This window comes from Blastomyces dermatitidis (assembly GCF_000003525.1).
Source record: "Blastomyces dermatitidis ER-3 genomic scaffold supercont1.1, whole genome shotgun sequence".
Classification (NCBI taxonomy): domain Eukaryota; kingdom Fungi; phylum Ascomycota; class Eurotiomycetes; order Onygenales; family Ajellomycetaceae; genus Blastomyces; species Blastomyces dermatitidis.
The window spans coordinates 4,679,856-4,693,242 of record NW_025544774.1 but is presented as its reverse complement, the minus strand read 5'-3'; the positions used below and the strand labels follow the sequence as shown (position 1 = coordinate 4,693,242).

Sequence of the window (13,387 nt, the reverse complement as noted above, 5' to 3'; positions counted from 1 at the left end):
AGTTCCGGTTTTTCCTTTTCCTTTTGGTTTTTTCTTTTTCTTTTCTCTTTTTTCGTGTTGGTTGTTGTTGTTCTCACACTGTAACGGATAGCTCATCGCGACCTGTGGGCGGCATAGCTGGAGGTACTGTAACTATCCGGCTGGCATCTTGCAAGTAAGTTCTCGCTGAGGTAAGTGTGCAACCATTATTATCCAAGGTATTGATTGCCCAGGGTCTTTTATTCTCAATTCCCACAGCATGACCAGAAGTTGAGCCTCAGCGAAAAGAGTGGGATGATGTACTCCGTAGTCTGTAAATGGATTGTGAAAACCTTTTTCTGGCCCCCGGTAATTATCCGCCCAAGCTGCAGCTCCAGCCCAAGGACTGTCCAATGTCGGTTGCCAGTTGGCGAACAGCCATATCAGAACCACTGAGCACACAAGGCAAAACAAAGTAATTCTGCCTCTCCACTTTTTGGCTCCTTGATTTTTTGATTCCTTGCGCGTTCCCCTTCTTTTCCCCTTGTCCTCTCTCTCTCTCGCCCTTTGTGAATTAGGTGGGTAGGTTCAACGCTCCACCACACGCACGGCGCGAGGCTATTTACTTCAGCTGAAGCAACACGACACGTAGCTAGATCGGGGAGAGTTGAAGGTGTGAGTAAAGCAGAATAATTGAATGTTGGAGGATAATATCGATAATTAGAAAGGAGGAAAAAAGAAATATTCTGTATTAGTTTCTCCTCCTCCATTTGATTCCCTTCACGGGTGGCATGATTTTTCCCTGGTAGTTGTACGCAGCGTAACAAGTCGTGGTTATTATTATTTGGGGGCCGTTTCTTTGCAGGGGCTCAACCGTTGAAAGGGACAGACAACAAACCAGGTCCAACAATAAATAACAATAAATATACATGTACTTCCAAGCAACCAACTCACCACTCAACCAAACCACTCTGAGTACCAGCGCCAACAACTGTGCGGCCGTGGGCTGACCCAGACCCAAGACCCAGACCCATACCATACCAGACCGACCAGAGCAAGGCAAAGGCAAAGGCAAAGGCAAAGGCAAAGGCAGAGAGGCAGCAAGCACCAGGCAAGGCAAACAGGAAACAGGCACACACTTCTCCTCAGTTTCAGGGCCCGCCCTTCTTTCATTCTCTGCTTCTTCCTCCCATCCTCATCTCTATCCCTGGGGCAGTCGGTCCTCTCTCATCACCATCATCGCCCTTGGGATTATTATCCCTTGTTGTACTTGTCGATTCCCCTCCTCTTGGCTATTGGCATGTTTATCTAGTGAGTGACGACAGGACAGGAGGCGGTCATAGCAGCAGATCACCGCCTCCCCTCCCCTCCTCCTCCTCCTCCTCCTCCTCTCCACTCCGGGCCCCGTTCCTTGAACCCCTCTGTCCCCACCCCCTCCACAACCTCCATCTCTATCGTAACCTCATATCTCCAGAGAACACGTTCCCTCGATTCTTTTTCTCTTCTACGTCGATTCTGGAGCCCATTGCCCTGGAGCCCGTGTTTAACCCCGAGCGAGTTGCAAGCGACTTTGCTCTTCTGTTCACAATCTATCTAAATTTGACGCCGGATTCCATGTTGACACTATTTTTACCAGGCAATATACATCCTTCCCATACCTGACTTAAGCCTCCTTCCAATCGCTGCAAGCCCAAGTCCGCTCTTAGAATAGTGCCTCTACATTCATCCGACCTCGAAACCCGTTAATAGTAACGAATGTCAGCAACATATCTGATCCGTGACTTTTTATCTGATCCCTCTACCCACTCCTAGTTATCAGCCTCCTTTCGCTCCGCTCCCCCGCAGATCCCTTTACCAGTCAACGGCAGTGCTCGAAAGCTAATTTCTCAGCCACACTCTCTATAATACATATATCCTTCGACTCTCCCCGGCCATATATAATCAGCTCCCCGTCCCCTTCGATTCGCCTACCTATCCACGAACTTGTGTTCGATTAACCTGGATATTGCTCCCGAGATACTTGAAGGAAAAAGGTCCGCCGTGACCCTGTGAAAGGCACTCATGTCCAACATGTCGTCTCCAGCCCCCCTTTTAAAGATACCGACTCCGGGTTCCAACCGCAAACAAGCACCTCGTCTCAAACTGGGGATCCCAGGATCGCCCAAGTTGAACCCTGTAAATTCAACTGGAATTGGCACAAACTCTGGTCCGGATGTCCCCCAACTGTCTCAACCACGTCCTGCGCGCCCAGCTCCTCCTCAGCTGAGGTTAGCCACACCCAAGGGAAGTAAAGGAACTCCGCAAGAGGCAGGCCCTCTGCACAATGGACGACCATATATGCCACCCTTGTCGGGTTCTTCTGCAACTACCTACAATAGTGACTATAGCAACCACTCAAGGTCGGGAAGCTTCACCACATACGATGGCCGGGCCAGTGGGCCCACCTCAGCTACATCTTCGAACTATTCTGCCTTATCTTTCGCCATGGGTTTGAGGCAACCTCCAGGAGGAACCCCTGACCCCACTTCTGCTATCAGCTCGGTATATTCCGACCGGGGGGATGGTGGCTTATCGATGGAAAGAGATAACAGCGTGAATGGTTTGCTACCGGATCTAGAGAAACTGAGTTTAGAGAAAGGGCGGCCGTTAGATGTGGAAGACCTAGACGATGAAGGTTGGCTGGCCGCCAGCTCTCAAAAGAAGATCATTGAGCTTGACAGTCTTGGTGAGGGAGCTGGTGGTGCCGTCACGCGTTGCATGCTGAAAGGTGGGAAGACAGTGTTTGCTCTAAAGGTTGGTAATGCCAGTCATATATTCATATTAAACATCCATCTAGGCCTGTCACTAATACTCTCTGTTCGATATTTACAGATTATCACCACAGATCCAAACCCAGACGTTAAAAAGCAGATTGTTCGAGAACTGAATTTCAATAAAGACTGTGCATCGGAACATATTTGCCGGTATTACGGTGCGTTTATGGACAAGTCAACCAGCACCATATCAATTGCTATGGAATTTTGCGAAGGAGGCAGCCTGGATAGCGTTTATAGAGAAGTAAAAAAGCTTGGAGGACGGACAGGAGAGAAAGTTTTGGGTAAGGTAGCTGAGGGCGTATTAAACGGCCTCACCTACCTACACGGGCGTAAAATTATTCATCGAGGTAAGACTGCCGGTCTGAACAAGTCATCTGACCCCCAATATATCCATCAACTAACCTTCCTTCACAGATATCAAACCTTCCAACATTCTATTATGTCGAAATGGCCAAGTCAAGCTTTGTGACTTTGGAGTCAGCGGCGAATTCGGCACCAAGGGCGACGCAAACACATTTATTGGCACATCTTATTACATGGCCCCTGAGCGAATCACGGGCCAATCTTACACCATCACGTCCGATGTTTGGTCTCTTGGAGTAACGCTTCTCGAAGTAGCTCAACACCGGTTCCCATTCCCTGCAGATGGAACAGAGATGCAGCCACGTGCAGGCCTGATAGACCTTTTAACATACATTGTTCGTCAGCCAATCCCACGTTTGAAGGATGAACCTGAAAACGGCATAAAATGGAGTGAAAACTTCAAATATTTCATTGAGTGCTGGTGCGTTTATCTACCCTGTTTCTTATTTTATTTTACCTCATTCTTTTTCTTGTGATTTGAGACAACCAATGCCTAACAGGAACTGACACTTATAAAATTGCATAGTTTGGAAAAGGAGCCACCAAGACGAGCAACACCATGGCGGATGGCAGAACATCCCTGGATGCTCGAAATGAAAACCAAGAAGGTCAATATGGCACATTTCCTGAAACAGGTGTGGGGCTGGCAAGATTAGAGCATGTTGGGCAACTACAAATGGACGGTTGCCAGCACGCATACTCCTCCTTCCCTTCCTACCATCCTTATTCTAAGACTCGCCAACTTGGTTCCAATCTACTACAACTTCACCGCGACATACCATCTATCTATCTTGTCCCGCGCTTACTGGGACATCACACTTTTAACCTGAGCCACGTGCCCCGTCATTTAATGAACAAATTATCCTTATTTAACGGGCTACTTGGTCGCGTCCGTCTTGACGTCACATTTCATGAATTGTCTGAGATGATTTTTTCTTTTCTATTTTGCTGCATTTCGTTTTCGTGTTCTTGCGTTTTCTGACTTTTAATTTCTCTCATGGCTTCCACATGACCACGAATCTCGCTATACATCTCCTTTGTTTTATTAAACTGGCAGCCTGTTGTTATTGCTGGGCTGAATCTTTGGATTAACCGTTCTGTATTTTCCTCTTTTTGATTTATCTTCACCTCACACTACCACCTCTTCTTTATTATGTCAACTTTTTCTTTTTCTTTTTCTTTCACTTCCCTTACTTTTTACGCCTTGTGATGGGTGACAAACGGATGACCAAACAGACACAGCATTTCTCTCACATATACTTTGTCGAGGAGACCGGAGTTTTTTAGGATATACACTTATTTTATTCTCATTATATTATTTGTTTTTACTTGCTTTCTTCCTAGCCATCTCCTTTTGTCTTGGTGTAGCTTTTTTCTGTTCCATTTTTCCGTTTTGTTCTGTGTCCTTGAGCTTCTGCTTCTTCAGGATTGCCTTTCGTGTTCAAGACTAAATACCGATTCAACTTGTCTTGAGCTATAAGCTTGAAAGATAGAGTAAAGAGAAAAATGGAATGTTTGGATTGTTTTATTGTTCGCCTTCTTCCCTCTAACCTTCACCCCTTCTTTATTTTCTCTTCTATTTTATCTGAGATGCAGGACCTGTTCTGGCTCCGGACAATCCTTGGGCTTTATACACGCCATGACAGAGGTCCACATGGGCCATGGTTTCTGTCCGATCCTATGTGGAATGGGTCTATGAAATCCTCTAGCCAGAGCGAACCTAGCTTGGCATGGGAGGAGCTATCAGAACGTCGAACAATACGTACCAGAAAAGGCGATGGATGTCTGGCTCTGTCAGATCGGGAAACTTTGGGCGAAAAGAGTTATTCCATTCATCGTCATAATAATTGCTAACTAGACCCAACTCCAGATCATCATATCTAGTTACATCCAGTCGCTCTCTCGATGGCATATTTCATTCCGAGCAACGCTCCAAGGATCAAATTTCTCCTTTAAAGAGCGGCCCATTTCATTTCTCGGCTTCTACTTTTCCCTAGCGGGAAAACTACCTCCCCACATTCGATTCCCCCACTGTTTATTATTATTGTTCATTTCCAAGACGCCGCAACAAACGCTTCCAAATCCTCCATGAACAACTGCGGCTGTTCCAACGCTGCAAAATGCCCGCCCTGGAAAAGAATCAGCGTACCTAAAGTCAGCCCAACGACATCCATCCCATCCCAATTGAAAAAAAAGTATGGACGAGGAAAAAAAGGACAAAATAAAAGAGCCGGCCATACAGATAGATATGCGTACCTTGTCATGTTCCTTATAGAATACCATATCACCCAATTTCCCCGTCCATGCTGCCGGTGTGGGACAGATTTCCTTGGGGAAATACGAATACCCGAACGGCTTGTTCTGGGTTTGTGTCTCTAACAGCAGAGTCCGCTGGAAATTTACTAGTGGTTAGTATAGCATCGAAACACAACCCCTGAAATTCGCGAGAAAAAAAATAAATTTTAAGAAATAAAAATAAAATAAAAAATACTAACACTCCGATACGGATAAATCCCTCTCCCCATTGACTCCGTAAACCAATACAGCGTCACGCATCGCAAGATCTCCTCCGTCGACAGCGGCTCGTCCGACCAGGCTAGGAACTTCTCGCCCACCCACGCCAGCAGCGCGAGCGGGCTAGTGCCCAGCAGGAGACCGATGGTGCTGGGTCGCGTGCCGTGTGCCATCGAATATGCGTTGCCTGTTCTCTTCCATAGCTCGGCGCGCTGCATGCCCGCCCGTTCTGAGTCGGTTAGGGACCCGTCGGTGGCGATTCCGTCCGGGGGAGAGGTTATGGTTGGTGTTGGGTAGAAGTTGATGTGGAAGCCTGGTGGGTGGGTTGTGTTGTATGTTGGTATGGATTTTTCTTTTTTCTTTTTTTTTTTTTTTTTCTTTTTTTTTTTTTTTTTTTTTTTTTTTTTTTGGATTGGTGGATTTGTGGTTCTTAGGGTAGAGAGGGATGGGGGTTGAAGTTTCTTTTATTAATTTTATTCTTGGGTTATTTCTATATGACATACCTTTGCACGCGTCATAAAACTCACTCATTCTCCTTGCAACCATACTCCCGATGTCACCACCTTGCACCAGATAGCCTGAGGATTCAAACCCAAGATCCACCATGAGCTGGTGCATGATCTTGGCTACATCATTTTGGTCGAAGTTGCGCGTTAGCGGGGGTGCGGAGGAGAAGGCGTAGCCGGGTAAGGAGGGGACGATCAGATGATAAGGGAGGGTTTGAGGGGTGTATTTCTCCTTCATTAGGGTGAGGAGAGGGAGGTGTTCGAAAAAGCTTCCTGTTTTATTGAGTGATTTGGTTAGGTTATCTTTTTTTTTTTGGGTTTTGGAGATCGTTCTGGTCGTCGGGGGGTGTATAGATCTGGGGTCTATAGATACCTGGCCAGCCATGGAGTATTGCAATGGGGATCGCATCAGCCTTCTGGGAGAATAGAGCGACGAAATGGATTTTAAATTCCTCATTCCCACCGGCGGGGAGATTGACTGTTGTCATGAAGTTGGGGAATGAGTTGATGTACTCCTCGGTTTTTCTCCTGTATGTAAAATATATCTGATTGTCAGCGTTTTTATATATTTATACAGCTAGCATCCCAGGAAGACTAAGAGCACAACCCCGCCCCCTCTCGAATAAAACCCATCACCTACAAATCCCAAAGCGACGCATAAAGAATCTATAGCATATAATGCCCATCCCCAGCTCGAAACCGGAGAATTTAACAAACAAGGGAAGAAACGTGAAGCATACCAATCAAATTCCTCCTCCCAGTACTTCTTCGTCTCCACCAGCCACTTATGGCTAATCCCAAACTTCCCATCTTCCTGCAGACTCTCGTATGTTGGCACAGGGATCTTCGACAGCTTTAGCAGCGTCTTGAACTCGCTCAGCTGTTGCTCGGAGATTGAGACCTGGAAAGGTTCGGGGCGCTTGGTGGCCGTGGAGGGTAGGGTGGTGTAGTTTGCCATTTTTTTTTAAAAAAAAATTCTTCCCTTGCCCCTTTTTTCTCAGGTTTGGTTTTTAAAATATTTTATTTGATATGCTGTTTATTTATTTATTGATTTATTATTACTTAGGTTTCTAGAATTTATACAGCTTACAAGTGCGATGTATGGCTTATTTATCTGGTTTCCTTGCCGGGCGATCGATCAAGTGCGACCTTCCGCCGGGTGAGGGGTTTGTTGTGGTTGTTGTCAAGCAGCCGTGCAACTTAACACCAGCAATCTTTATTATTAGACAACTTGCGGATGTATATCTATGTAATGTGCCGTGTTTGTTCTCAAGCATCTTCCTTATTGGGTTGACCGAGGATACCTTACCTTCATGAGAATGCTTTCGATCGGTGCTCCCACTCAACATCCCCCCAGAAAGAGAGCATATAACTAACTATACGCGCTTTGCCGAGGTAAATGGATATCGCCTGAACTAAATTAAACTTTTCTACGGGCAGGTATGAGCATCTAGTCTATTTACCCAAGGTAAATAAATAAGCCATGCGCCGCGCCTGAGGTCGCCAAAAATTTTATTTGAAGAGCAATTTCAATAATAACAATAATGCTTCAAGTGTTGGATCATCAGGCTTCTGGGAAAGGATCCGGTCTACGGAGTATATATGGTTTTGGCAATGCTTTGACAGGGACCTATGGAAACTAACTGAAGTCTAACTTGCTAACTTTGTTGGGTCGCGCGCAGTAAAAAAAGAAACGGGCCGTATCGAATATCTATCTATTGTATCATCTTCTATATTTATTTTCTGTTCTAGTCACCCCGCCGAGAAATTCCAAAGGTTAAAATCTTTTTCGCGGAGATTGGACTGCGATTTGTCTACTGTAACTACGGCGTATAGATATTTTTCTTGCAGTAGTCAGAAAGAAAACGCACTGATTATTGTAGCAATAAAGCCGGGAATGTGTTGGAGTGAAATCTCATTCTTAGCATCATCACAGAAGATAGCGATATCGAATCAAATGGATATAATTAGTAAAAGGCATAAGGCAATAATAAAGGACAACTAGACCAAGAAATCAAACTACTCCCTAGGCCCAAAACGTATCTGTAGCTGGCTAGTGTATGTATAATCAATCAATCATGGATCAAAAAATAAGTGAAGTAAAATAAAAATAAAAATAAAACAACGGACAGCTGCGTGGTTAACATAAAGCATGATTACCCATCCATATGAGCATTAGCGCTAGCATCATTATGATTGTTGCTGACCGGCTGAGCACCAAGCACCCACCCAAGCCCAGTCGCCAACCCACCCGTCACCATACTACTAACAACGTCCCTCTTCCTAACCCGTCCACCGCCACCCCCTTCACCACCACTCCCATCTTCCGTGCCCATGGTATCCATACTAATACGTCTCGAATCGCTCGAAGCACGGCCGGCACCGGAAGCAGCCTCAGGCCCACGGAGCGGAAACGCGGTCTTGCTAATCGCCTGTGCCGCGCCACGCGCCACTTCGAATAAGCCCATGGGCGCCTCTTCATAACCGCCTGCGAAGTGGGATGCGCGTTTGCCATGTCCCGTGCGCGACCGCTTAGCTCGTTCGGTTTCTAGAGCATCGAGCTCAGCATCGGACGGGCCAAAACCGCCGGGTAAGTTTGAGTTGGAGGTTATGCTATCGCCACGCGTGTCCCAGCTTTCGGCCTCTGCCGTCTCTTGTGCGCGGAGAGATGTCATCTCTTCATCACAGCGGCGCCATACGGCGAGGATTTCTGGGAGGTTCTCGGGCGAGGGTGCGAGTATTAGCGCTAGAGAGAGTAATTCCATCCGCTGGGTAAGGCGGAGGATTTGAGATTGGAGTGTTTTGTTGGTTGGTTCGGCGATGCTTGAGCGATGTCGGCCCGCATTATACGCAGCGCGCCATGATACATCATCATCACCCATAGCAGTCGCAGAGTTTGATGTAATTGATGGTGGAGCTAAGCGAGTCAGAACATAGGAATAAGCAGTGTCGAAATCATTGGATTCTAGGGCCGCGGAGATGGAGAGCGATATGATTCGGTGATCTGAAGCTAGCAATTCTTCTTCGCGAGACGGGGCTTTTTTGTTGTGCATGGGGTCATCGTTGTCTCTTGGACGCGCAGGGAAGCCTGCTGTAACGAGATGTCGACCAATTGTAATTAGGTTGTCGAGTTCCGTATACGCCTTAGGGTTTTGCTCAAGCACTTTGCCAATCAATGAAAGGGGATCATGATGGGCACGGATGCTGACAGGCTGGAATGGGACGCCATGTTGCAACGTGAGAGAATAAAATGATAGTGAATGTGTGGCGGATATCAACGCCTTGATTTGGCGGATTGATTCAGAATGTGGGAAGTAAGGTCCAAATGATTTGAGCCTGTCATGAAAAAGTCAACAAACTAGTTGCCAAAAGCCAGGGTGAAGCGGACGTACATTTCTGAAGCTCGTTTTATTCCGCCTCTCGTTTTATTTCCATTGGTGGCATTATCGTAGGATGTGAATATTGCGTCTGTCACTGCAAGCTCAACTTGTGCTGGTGGGAGAGGGGACGAGGATAGATTTTTGGCGTAGAGCTCAACGGCAAGCTCGTATTCTGCGCTTGGTTAGATGATGAGTCTTCTTTACCGCGGGAAGCAACAACAACTTACGCCTTGCGTTCAACATGGCTTTCAAGACATCCCCCTCGAGGAGAACCAGGGGAACGCGCCAGAACAGCCCATGACCAGGACTGGATTTCGCTTCCCGTTCCTCGGGCTGAACAGAATATCCCCAATCTCTCAACCAGAGTAGCTGCGACCTGATTTTCCGCCAGTCGCGTCCCGTTTTATGATCCCGTTGCAAGGTCTCGAAAACACTGCGTAGCTCTGAGAGCTGCATTTCGTCACTAGCAAGTAGACAAATATTCGCGGCGCCCCTGCATGACATTGCATGGCCGAAGCTATTTAAAGTACGAATAGAAACAAGAATGGCGTCAGTAAACGCAATTGTGTGAGTAGTAGGGAATGTGAGAGGATTGGAACGCTCTAGTAGAGCATTCTGGAGGATGGCACCCCGAGATACATCCGAAAGGGCAGTTAGGTCGAGATTGAGAGGTTCGAGATCGTTTTCAAAGATGCGCAAGATAGAGTGACCAGGAATCTCAAGCAGAGACGCAATCCTATATAAAATCCGGCAGGATCCATCGAGAGTTTCTGGGGTGGCTTCGGTGGTCGCATATATAGCAGCCAGCGCGGCTTGACCATAGTTCAGAGCTAGCTGGTTGTCGGCATCGAGTGACACCAACCCTTGGGGTTTATTATTACCGCCAAAATCTATATCCTCCGGACCTGCCCATTGCTCTACTGCTTCAACAGCCAAGTGGAAGTCCCGTATACTAGTCGACAGGATCCACTCATTAACATCTTGCCATCCGGTTCTGTCAGACACACTCGAAGGATTTCGGTTATCAAATATGGCAATTGACCCCGAATGTTCAAGTTGATTGAGTTTCCGCCTTTTCGATCTCGCATGGCCGTACATCCAAGGGCCAACTAGTCCCCGCAAGTCTCTGCCTACATCTCCACCCCTTTCTCGTCGATCAGTTTTTGACAGCAGGACATTGACGGCGCTTCCCGAATCCAGTGACTCTATTATCTCTAAAGATAATTCAACGCCGTTCTCGCAATGATATTCGTAGTTGAACCGAAGTAGAGGTAGCGCGGTCGATATGACCCATGTTTGCAGGTACTCCGATGTATCAAGGAATGGCTGTAGGAGCTCGATAATAAACGGTTGTAACCCCGACTCGTTGTCTATTCTGTGTGCTCGATGGATGAGGAATTGAACCAGCGGGCTACCTGATTCCTCCTCTGTATTCCCGGGGTATCGAAGCGGTAAGAGATGTAGTCGTTGGACCTCCTTCCTTGCTGCAGATGTAGACAACTCGCCCACTGAAGCTACATCAAAATCGTCATTTTCTTCCACAGGCTGAGGCGAAGATCCGTTGGCTAGGTCCTCGATAACAGAGATATATCGGGAAGGCTCTGTGCTCTCAGGCAGAAAGGACAATATGATGCGGAAGAATATATCCGTGCTGGGAGCACCACGGAAATGGGTTTGTAAACGTGGCAATGCGGACACATCGCCGTTCACGCAGAGTTGAACGGCAAGGAGGATAAGATGGGCATCGGACAATTCTGCAAGGGCTTTCATGGTGGTACTCTTCTCATGGCGAATATGGACATTTCAAGAAGCGTGAATAGAGGCACACGGAAATATGGTGTAGATGTATGTATATTGCACTGTCTGTTGCTTCCTGACGTTGAGGCTGTTGGTCCAAGCTCGGGCCAATCGGCGCTCGTGCTGGAACAAATGACAAACTGCCCAAGAAAGAGCCTCAACCTACTTCCAACTCCTTTGTCTCCCCCTCAGCGCAAGCAATCAGCTATCTCACCCCTCGCGATTGAAGCTTCTATTGGTACTTTACAATGGCATCAGGCTATGGCCTCAATGGCGGTATGTGTCCTTTTTACGGCTGGTGTTAAAGCATTTACCCATTCCGCACTTTCTGACCCCCATGAATCCGCGCTCTGTTCGTGCATCGGCTTCCGACCCATTGACTAACATCCAACCCTCTCCTCCGCCATCTATTCAGGCCCGTCCCGCTGCTTTCCCTTCTGGCAAGAACTCCTCGGTTGCTACGTAATTAATGCCAGTGAAGGGGATACAGGAAAGTTGAAGTGTGTCCCGGCACTGGAGGATTACAACGAATGTTTGCATCATAGAAAAGAGGTAAGGTTTTTCTAGGGAACCGCTGCCATCGAGAATATGTATATTCGGACAGTATCTATCTACGAGCTATTTAGACCACGTTGGGGAATAACAGGAATGATCCTCGTGGCTAACCGAAAATTACGACATCCAGGCAGCGCGAATTCGGGCCATGCAACAGGCATACCGGAAGGCAGAGGCGTCACATCCCAGAGAGAATGCGCCAAAGGCGGAACAAATCCGTTCGTTAGGATTACTGGGCAAGGACGAGGAATCAAAGGCAATACTGGCGGCTCGATGATCCTGTGTGTTAGGAGGGGACGGGAGATTTTAGCATGCATTTGGGGAGATATTTTTCTGTTTTCATATGGGCTGGGTTTTGCACTTTTCCCCCTCTTTTTTTCTTTTAGCAGATTTCCTGTGTCTGGCTTTCACCCAATGGGTTTTACAAAGGGAGCGGTGGTAGCGGGATGAGTTGTATAGCAATATCTATGAAAGAAAAACTATGATATATGTATTTTCTACTACATATGAAGAAGGCAAATATTATAGTGTTCCATTTGTCCGTTTACAGAGATACTCTCATTCAATTTTACGCTGGCTTTTGATAGATTGTTATTACCCCGTGCAGTGCCTAATGTCAGTGGCAGCATCGGCCAGGCTTGGTGCAAAGGCTTCCTTTGCCGATAAAAATATGGGGTTGATGAAACCTATCCAACGTAGTACGTAGATTGGTTCTGGTTGCCGTTCTCTTCGTGGTTCTTCTTTGTATTCCATCAATTAAATAGCCCTAAATTTATTTATTTTTCCATTCGATACACTGATTGATATCCTTGGTCAATGGGAGCATTTCCCCAAATTCGACGCTAATCTAACGCTTCCGGAAGACTCCTATTGGGCTAAATCGACGGTATTTCTCCTTATTCCATTGTTTTGGCGAAGTTAGTGACCGATACAAGTAAGTCTGACGGATATTGGAGTGCAGAGCAGTTATGGAGTTAATATTTCCCGAAGGATCGACACTGACACAGCTTAAGGATGCCAATTATTGCCGGGCAAGCTTTTTTGGGTGATGGAGGTATTTATTTGATCTGAAAAGTGATAACGCTCTTGGATGAAGGTAAGTGAACAGAGGGCATCTTCGATGAGGCTAGCTCAGTAACCCGTACTCCGTACTCCGTACATACTCATCGAATGCTAAAAACAGTAACAGTAATGCCGGCGCAGCATTGGCCGCGCGGTGGGTGTAGGAAGAGAAGGGAATAGCGGGATATTATCATGGAGTCAGAATATGTAGCTGCGTACCCATCATCCCAATACATAATAATAATAATAATTAGGAAAGAGGCCTGAACTCGTAAGGAACCAGCGTTGAAGTAGTCCGTAGGCGACTGGCCCTTGGCCCTTGGCTTTGGGTAACTGAGCTTTGTTCAACAATCCCAACTTCGGAGTCTCAAAAGTGAAGAGGATACCCAACACCCCGCTTGGAAGGAGACCAACATCGGATAGGGCACCTCGGAAC

At 46.9% G+C, this 13,387-nt stretch overlaps 4 protein-coding genes across 4 annotated transcripts; 2 read left to right on the top strand and 2 right to left on the bottom strand.

The window, feature by feature from the left end:
* Nucleotides 1–966: 966 nt before the first annotated feature.
* On the top strand, nt 967–6,458 carry BDCG_00585 (STE/STE7/MKK protein kinase). The gene is made up of 5 exons (XM_045416095.1): nt 967–1,269; nt 1,595–2,751; nt 2,830–3,121; nt 3,189–3,558; nt 3,664–6,458. The coding sequence occupies exons 2-5, from the start codon at nt 2,020–2,022 to the stop codon at nt 3,791–3,793; spliced, it is 1,524 nt and encodes a 507-aa protein (XP_045271900.1). The 5' UTR covers nt 967–1,269; nt 1,595–2,019; the 3' UTR covers nt 3,794–6,458.
* BDCG_00584 (epoxide hydrolase hyl1) lies at nt 4,910–7,532 on the bottom strand. Its single transcript, XM_045416094.1, has 6 exons — nt 6,898–7,532; nt 6,531–6,685; nt 6,155–6,430; nt 5,633–5,964; nt 5,378–5,528; nt 4,910–5,266 (listed from the first exon to the last, which is right to left on the bottom strand). The coding sequence occupies exons 1-6, from the start codon at nt 7,113–7,115 to the stop codon at nt 5,121–5,123; spliced, it is 1,278 nt and encodes a 425-aa protein (XP_045271899.1). The 5' UTR covers nt 7,116–7,532; the 3' UTR covers nt 4,910–5,120.
* A 424-nt stretch (nt 7,533–7,956) lies between these two features.
* Nucleotides 7,957–11,440, bottom strand: BDCG_00583 (protein transporter Sec39). The gene is made up of 3 exons (XM_045416093.1): nt 9,765–11,440; nt 9,550–9,709; nt 7,957–9,493 (listed from the first exon to the last, which is right to left on the bottom strand). The coding sequence occupies exons 1-3, from the start codon at nt 11,305–11,307 to the stop codon at nt 8,314–8,316; spliced, it is 2,883 nt and encodes a 960-aa protein (XP_045271898.1). The 5' UTR covers nt 11,308–11,440; the 3' UTR covers nt 7,957–8,313.
* A 20-nt stretch (nt 11,441–11,460) lies between these two features.
* On the top strand, nt 11,461–12,666 carry BDCG_00582 (NADH dehydrogenase (ubiquinone) Fe-S protein 5). Its single transcript, XM_045416092.1, has 3 exons — nt 11,461–11,610; nt 11,750–11,886; nt 12,020–12,666. The coding sequence occupies exons 1-3, from the start codon at nt 11,583–11,585 to the stop codon at nt 12,164–12,166; spliced, it is 312 nt and encodes a 103-aa protein (XP_045271897.1). The 5' UTR covers nt 11,461–11,582; the 3' UTR covers nt 12,167–12,666.
* Nucleotides 12,667–13,387: the final 721 nt, after the last annotated feature.

Bases quoted from the DNA above. Each gene is read 5' to 3' on its own strand.
- BDCG_00585 (XM_045416095.1), top strand. From the start codon at position 2,020: ATGTCCAACATGTCGTCTCCAGCCCCCCTTTTAAAGATACCGACTCCG. The intron at 2,752-2,829 runs GTTGGTAATGCC...CGATATTTACAG, and splicing joins AGACAGTGTTTGCTCTAAAG to ATTATCACCACAGATCCAAA. The intron at 3,559-3,663 runs GTGCGTTTATCT...AAAATTGCATAG, and splicing joins AAATATTTCATTGAGTGCTG to TTTGGAAAAGGAGCCACCAA.
- BDCG_00584 (XM_045416094.1), bottom strand. From the start codon at position 7,115: ATGGCAAACTACACCACCCTACCCTCCACGGCCACCAAGCGCCCCGAA. The intron at 5,965-6,154 runs GTATGTCATATA...CCCACCCACCAG, and splicing joins GTTTTATGACGCGTGCAAAG to GCTTCCACATCAACTTCTAC. The intron at 5,529-5,632 runs GTTAGTATTTTT...GTAAATTTCCAG, and splicing joins GGATTTATCCGTATCGGAGT to CGGACTCTGCTGTTAGAGAC.
- BDCG_00583 (XM_045416093.1), bottom strand. From the start codon at position 11,307: ATGAAAGCCCTTGCAGAATTGTCCGATGCCCATCTTATCCTCCTTGCC. The intron at 9,710-9,764 runs GTAAGTTGTTGT...AACCAAGCGCAG, and splicing joins AGCCATGTTGAACGCAAGGC to AATACGAGCTTGCCGTTGAG. The intron at 9,494-9,549 runs GTACGTCCGCTT...TTTTCATGACAG, and splicing joins ATAAAACGAGCTTCAGAAAT to GCTCAAATCATTTGGACCTT.
- BDCG_00582 (XM_045416092.1), top strand. From the start codon at position 11,583: ATGGCATCAGGCTATGGCCTCAATGGCG. The intron at 11,611-11,749 runs GTATGTGTCCTT...CCATCTATTCAG, and splicing joins AGGCTATGGCCTCAATGGCG to GCCCGTCCCGCTGCTTTCCC. The intron at 11,887-12,019 runs GTAAGGTTTTTC...TACGACATCCAG, and splicing joins GTTTGCATCATAGAAAAGAG to GCAGCGCGAATTCGGGCCAT.